At 41.3% G+C, this 7062-nt stretch overlaps 1 protein-coding gene across 5 annotated transcripts in view; it reads right to left on the bottom strand.

The window, feature by feature from the left end:
- The window catches only part of ank2b (ankyrin 2b, neuronal), a gene marked incomplete in the record, with an annotated part of 125750 nt that overhangs the window by 67778 nt on the left and 50910 nt on the right, over positions 1-7062 (bottom strand). For all 5 annotated transcript variants that reach the window (XM_014017466.1, XM_014017467.1, XM_014017468.1 and 2 more), the window contains 7 exon segments: positions 989-1087; positions 1162-1260; positions 1345-1443; positions 1563-1661; positions 1745-1942; positions 3149-3247; positions 3619-3717. In XM_014017466.1, coding sequence (XP_013872920.1) covers positions 989-1087; positions 1162-1260; positions 1345-1443; positions 1563-1661; positions 1745-1942; positions 3149-3247; positions 3619-3717 — 792 coding nt within the window.

Below are 7062 nucleotides of genomic sequence, written 5' to 3'. Positions count from 1 at the left end.
CAAAAATCACTGAAATAAATAAATAAATAAACAGTACAAAAACAACATGACTCCTGCTTACGCTTCGCGTGCGGGGGTCATAATAAAAATAATTTCATTTAGCAGCACATATTTTTTAAAAGCTGTTCATGTCCAGGTTTCCCTCTGAGAACCAACACCTCTCCTGAGGAGACCTGGTCTGGTGTTTTAGGGTGGACCTGAGATAACCAAGTCTGGAGGTTTTGGAGGGAATGTTGTCCCTTTCTGGCCTGATGCAGGACTCCTGATGTTCTACAGTTCTGATCACCTTTTTGGGGATTTGTTTGGTTTCATGAAGCATTAAATGTTTTTCTTGGTCARACATCTGGACTCCAGGCAGATCAGTGAGGACAGGAAGCCTCCTGATGTCTGTGCTGCCTCAAGTAGGTGCATAAAGGACTGAACCACAGTCGTCCTCTTTGTCTCCATGTTTAAGGATCTTTGGTTCAGAGAAGATGGCAAAGTTCTTGGTGGTATTTAAATATGGCTTCTTCTCTGTCTGTCTTACAGGCAATGATATGTTGCTGCCATCAAACTCAAATTTACCTTAAATTAATTTATGATGTCTTAGTTTAAACATTTGATGTTTCCATTGTGAATGAAATGTTGTTTATGACATTTGTRAACCATTGCACTTTGTTTTTATGTACTTTTTATACAACATCCCAAATGATCAGAAATGGGTTTGTTAATAAATCTGATTTTACCACCTAGATGTTTTGCAGGAGCTGCATGGTGCAGAGGTGGTCAGCACAGTCGTCTCACAGCAATAAGGTTCTTGTTTGAAACTCAGCAGGGTGGAGTTTAAATGTTCTTCCTGAACTGGTGACCTTTCTATGGGSCGTACCCTGCGCCCTGCATCACACTCTTATTTTGCTAACACTGCACATTCATTTCTGGGTAAACAGTGTAAGACGTTGAAGTTCCAATAAAGGCATTTTAAAAAAAGGCGTCCRTGTTTGTGACGTACTGTTGTTGTAGTAATAATCTCCTCAGTGACGACCCTCAGAGTGTCCACCACAGAGATGTAGCCCAGCCTCCGGGCAATACCCAATGCTGTGTTTCCATTCTGCACAAGAACAAGCAAACAGGTCTTACCGTGTGTAGTCACGTGTGTGAAYGTTTGAGTGTGTGTCTACATACCACAGTGATAGCGTTGGGTTTGGCACCATACTGTAACAAAACATTAATGATGTGTGTGTTTCCCTGCTGCGCCGCTTGGTGAAGAGAAGTGTAGCCATTCTGGGAGGAGGAATACATCGATTCAGTTAACTGGTCACAATCAGGGAGAAGTAAACCTGTAGTTAGCTTGATGCACCTCACTACCTTGGTCTTAGCGTTGACGCTGGCTCCATTCTGAAGCAGGAAGTTGACCATCTTGGCATTACCATAGTGACATGCTACAATTAACGGAGTGTAGCCCAGCTGAACAACGACAGCAAATCAGATTTAATTCACCAATCAGGAACAATTTAGGTAAAAATGTTATATTGTAAAAGCAGAAAGTTAAATGAAGAGAACATGAAGATAAATGTTTATTAGACCTTGGTCTGTTGGTCCAGGTTGGCTCCGTTCTTGGTGAGGATCTCAGCAACACTTATTTTATCCTCCTGAGCCGCCAGGTGGAGGGCAGTCAGGCCGCTCTGCACAAGGAAGCACAGCAGGAACGTCAAGGTGAATRATGTCGTGTGAAAACTTCTCACTGCAGGTTTGGGATCACGGTTACCTTGGTGGGGACGTTGATCTGTGCTCCTTTACTGATCAGCAGGGCGGCCATGTCTGTGTGGCCTTCTTGGGAGGCCAGGTGGAGTGGAGTGACGCCCTGTTTGGTCAGGATGTTGGTGTCTGCRCCGTACTGCAGCAGCACAGTGGCTATGTCCATCTGGTTCTTTTTAGCCGCAATGTGCAGAGGAGTGTAACCGTTCTGTGAGGACAGACACTGGTGTTAGTGCTGGAAGTCAGCWGGTGTTTCATGTTGGGTGAACAGGTCTATAAATCTCTTGTAACCATGAGTATTAGTTTGTTTTCTGAGTTGGCACGATGTGTGAACAGTTTAAAAACCACAGCAGATGAGTGTGTGGACGTGAAGCTCAGGATGGAGTCAGAGTTAAATGGGGTGAAGGTCTCAGGGTTTACTACTAAATAAACCTTTTTTATTCAGGTTAGGGTTTCACTGGACTGCAGCTGCTGGAGATTTAAAGTGTGAGAGAATTCAGAAAAAAGGTGAATTTCCAGTTGAAGTCTTAATAAATTTAGAACGGCCTCCCTGGGTCTTGTTCTTGACTTGGTATCGCATTCCCTGGGTCTTGGTGTTGACTTGGTCTCAGCCCTAAAAATCTTGGTCTTGACTCGGTTTCATCCTCCCTCAGACTTGGTGTTGACTTGATATCATACTCCCTGGGTCTTGGTCTTGACTTGGTATCGTACTCCCTGGGTCTTGGCCTTGACTTGGTATCACACTCCCTGGATCTTGGTCTTAACTTGGTATTGTACTCCCTGGGTCTTGGTCTTGACTTGCTCTCGCCCTCTCCAGGTCTTGTCCTCGACTTAGTCTCGCCCTCCCTCGGACTTGGTCTTGACTTGGTCTCAGGCCCTAAAAGTCCTGGTCTTGTCTCGGTCTCGATACACTCTGGTCTTACCTTGGTCTCAGGTTAGGTAGTCTTGACTACAACACTAGCGCGTGGTTTATGAATTAGTATTCTGTATCATTGCCCACCCCATTCTGTACCCACCCTGGCAGCTGCCCCAGGTTTATGATTTAATCTGCTGCAGGCCAYATTTGAAAAGAAGACAGGTCTGAACCAGATAATATTTTCTTGTTTTTTATTTAACTTTCTTTGATGTTTCTGTCATAAGGAGAGGTCCTGATCAGATGTCAACATACTAAAGACTTTTCACTAACTGATCCCCCACAGTCACAGTCCAGTTACGTACTGACTATTTGACCAATACTTATAACATTTTCAGGGTATTCCAACAGATGTAGACTTCTTGTAACCCTGCAATAAGAAACCRAATGCTTATGGACACATTATTGTCTTCAGAAGAGACAGATTTGTCTTTTCAACTAAAACACCTGCCTTAAAAAAAGACTGAGGCTCATCCTGAGCTGAGCCCGGCAGACTCTCACCTTAGCCATGGTRTGTGGCGACGCTCCTTTGTCCAGCAGCAGGAGCGCCACTTTCTGGTTATCATAATGAGCTGCAACATGGAGAGGAGTGAGGCCATTCTGTTGGGGAGGTAGAGTGAGGATGAAGATTAAACAGCTGTTAGTGAAGCAGTAAGGTGTGGACACTCAGAAACACACATTGTGAGAACTGTTAAGACTTCAGGTACAAGTTATTACTGGGAGTCTGTGGGGGTGGGGGTTTATGATGGACTGAAGTGTAAAACTAAAAAAATGTTAATGTTTAGAGTCCAAACTTGTTAATGAAACTGAAGGATTATCTGAACTCATTACACTAAATGAATTCAGGAGCTTACCACAGCTCCTGCAAACAGAACCTCAACACAGGAAACCATCAGTTACACATGTGTGCAGAAGGACAACACCTACGTCATGTACATGGTACAAAGTCTGACTTTAGGTTTGATGCACACCTTTCCAGCAGAGTCAGGAGGAGCACATCGCTGCAGCAGGAGTTTAGCTACATCTAGGTTTCCATACTTGGCTGCCACATGCAGAGGAGTAAAACCTTTCTGTAGGAAGAAGAAGCCAAAGGACAAAGAATAAGAATTGCGTTCAAACATGAAACGCTCAGTATCTGCACCTGATTATTATTCAAATTGAATTATTTGTCAGTTTTAGGAGATCTGGTGCCTTTACTTTACTTTGCCTTTATTAGGGCTTGCCAATTCAAAAAATAAGAGCAGAGGAATGCATTGCGAAGCAAAAAATTTAAAATTTCTATGAGTAAAAACCAATCTCTTCTGTCACTCATGGTTAAAGAATTATTTGATTAGACATTATAGTTTTCACACAGCGGATGTTTGTTTGAACTAAACTTTTCAGAGGTTTGCTCATGTTGAAAGTAAGGTTCTGCACAGCTGCTCTGCCCCTCYCTGTAATGACAACACAATCTTCTGATTGGCTGAGGCTGGGGAGAGTATCCTTTGGCGTAAGAGAATAAAGAGGGACTTTGTGTTTTTCAACATGGCACCCAGATTGCTCAGCAGTTTYAAGACATACAAAGCTGAAATTTGGTTGGTTGGTAGCTCAGAGCTAACTAAAGACATGTTGGCTGTGTCTCAATTCATGGGTCGCAGTCAACGTCAGCCGCGTTTGTCAGTCGCTGACATCGCTGCCCTGCATGGTAGGCTGTCCCAATTTGTCTGTGCCTACACATGCGGCCGAAAAAACCCTAAAAACGTTGGCTGCATCTGAGTATCTTATGCGACTGACGGTATCACAGAATTCATTGTGCTGTCAGCAAATTAAACAGAAAAAAAAAAGACGGCAAAGATGTTTTAAATTGTATTTTACGGCAGAGTTTTTTTTTAATGATGGAGTTTGGGATTTTATCACGTACCAAAAAATGTAAGTTAAACAACTTAGCTGAAGAAACTTGTTGCAATGAGATGTTAAATAAAATGCAGTTACAAATACAGATACTGGAGCTAAAACCAAATTATTAATGCTTTGTATTTATTTACTTGTAATGCTTTTCTATTAAAACTGAATTTTATGAAATTATACCTTGAAAAAAACAATTGAAGCGATGTGATTATAAAACATATCACCACAATAACAAGGCAGAGCATGTTCATGCCAACTTACATCTTCTCTAGACAGGACTATCTCATTTCACAGTTGTTTATGCAGCTGACATGAGCAGCCTATGATCCACGTCGACTGCAGTCAACATCGGCCGTGGTCTACGTCGACTGAGACACAGCCTCTGAATGCTAATCACAAGTTTAAGCTAATTGCTAATGGTAATTTTTGGCTTTATTTCAGCYTGTAAGACTTACAGAGCTRAAAACTGGCCTAGTAGTAGCCAAGATTCCAACAAAGACAAATTCTGACAAATTCTAATTCAATTTAATTCAGTTTATTTACATAGCGCTAAATCACAATTGTTGTCACAAAAACAATAAATCTAAATAAGTCAGAAAATYGTGTTGAATCACTTCATCGCAGTCTCCCATCCTGAGCAGCACACTGGTGACAGTGGAGAGGAAAAACTCCCTTTTATTGTAACARGAAGAAACCTCCAGCAGWACCAGGCTCAGGCCAGGTGGTCATCTGCCTCGACYGACTGGYTGAGGGGCAGGAAAGTGACACAAACAAATACAGAAGGACAAATTCGGAATGCTAAATTAAAATTCAAGCTGGCCACCATAGCCGAAAAGAAAAATGGATCATAACTTAGTCGTCTTTATTCATTTATATTGAGCTGAAATTTGGTGTGTTGGCAGCCCAGAAAAATTCCCAAAACTATGTTGACAATAATCCTGCACCAAGAAGCTGCTTTTTATAGTTTCTCCAGGAACTTTTCTAGTTCTACAAATACAGATGTACAGAGAAGACGAGATTATTCATTTTTAGTCAAGATGTTTCTAATTTTAGCGGCAGGTGGAAGAAGGCGGTCCTGCTAACATTTTTAATGTGGGGGTTAAAAGACATCCTGATCAAAAATAACACCAAGGTTCTTTACATTAGAACTGGAGGCCAGATTAATGCCATCCAGAGRAGGTGAAAATTTGTTCCTGGTATGACTCAGTTGTCCTGATGGAAGTTGTGATCAAGCAGAAAATTAAAGATATTTGAGTTCCAGTTCCTGTTCAAGCCTGCAGAGGGAGCACTGATGCAGGGATTTAAAAAGACTGAAGAGGACCAGYGCTGACAGAACCACATGATCAGTGTGTTTATGGCAAATCCCTGCCCATGGAGGGAGCAGTCTTTTGTTTGATATGCCACAGATTCTATTAAATGGAATGAGAAACAACAAACAAACAGAAAACCTGCTGAGGGTGGGAACAGAGGAGAAAAGAGTGTAATGTGTAATAAAATGTTTGGATGTAAGGAGAGTACACGTGAAGACTTTWATGGATTGGTTTCTGCAGCAGCTCCAGCCCTCGTCCCCGAGGAGCAGCAGGATGAGACGGTGTGTGTCAGGAGCAGAGCTACCTTCTGAACTCTGAAAAACACTACATCCCATAATACTCAGCCTCAGTTTGTAGGAGGAAACAACAGCTAAATCCTGTCTGGTTGCACTCTCAGATATGCATCTCTACAGTCCTGCTGCTCCATCACATGATGACTCTCAGACTTCCAAAACCAGTGAAGGTTTTACACCTGGTCAGACACACACATCTGTACCTCACTGTTAGATCATTATAAAGTTCATGTCTGCCCTTTTATTTACTGCTTTACAAAATACATATAATCTTCTCATTCTGAGATACTGAAGGAATTAAACAGATTTTTACCTGACAACTGGCTTGTCTTTAAAACAGAATGAGCTCAGTTTGACCTGGAAAGAAGTTTGATTACAGTGATCGCCTCAAAAGGTCAACAWAATGTTAACTTACAGATACCATCATTTGTCTCCAGGCCTGTTTCATTAGTTTGATATTTTAAAACGATTCTGTTGAACCACAGTTCAARAACAATGTGGGATTTTATTAATATTCAGTACATTTTTATTCAACAGTACTTCTGTCACATTAAAAAGTATTTCTGTAACCATTGTGAGTTTTTTGGCCAATTAACAGAGAGGTACCAACTRTTTTGTCCACATGTGTGCAACTTCACGTCACACTATGCTAACTATGTGCAGACAGTATTGTGATAAACTTTGTTTCTATGTGTAATGGGAACTGCTTTTGTTTGGTTTTACTTTATCTGACTCATCAGATCCGAGTCTCAGTGGTGTATTCATTGTGTTCTGTCAGATGTACTGCATAAAACGGATTTGTCTAGGCAAAAATAAATAAATAAATAAATAAATAATTTTCAGCTGTTTTTTCTCATAAAACTAAAAAAGTTTTTATTTTTTATTTCATTTTTTTAAATTGGACAACCCATTCAGGATTCAGAGG

Source organism: Austrofundulus limnaeus, unplaced genomic scaffold (assembly GCF_001266775.1).
Source record: "Austrofundulus limnaeus strain Quisiro unplaced genomic scaffold, Austrofundulus_limnaeus-1.0 Scaffold169, whole genome shotgun sequence".
Taxonomy (NCBI): Eukaryota; Metazoa; Chordata; class Actinopteri; order Cyprinodontiformes; family Rivulidae; genus Austrofundulus; species Austrofundulus limnaeus.
This window is presented reverse-complemented; position numbering and strand designations above follow the sequence as displayed.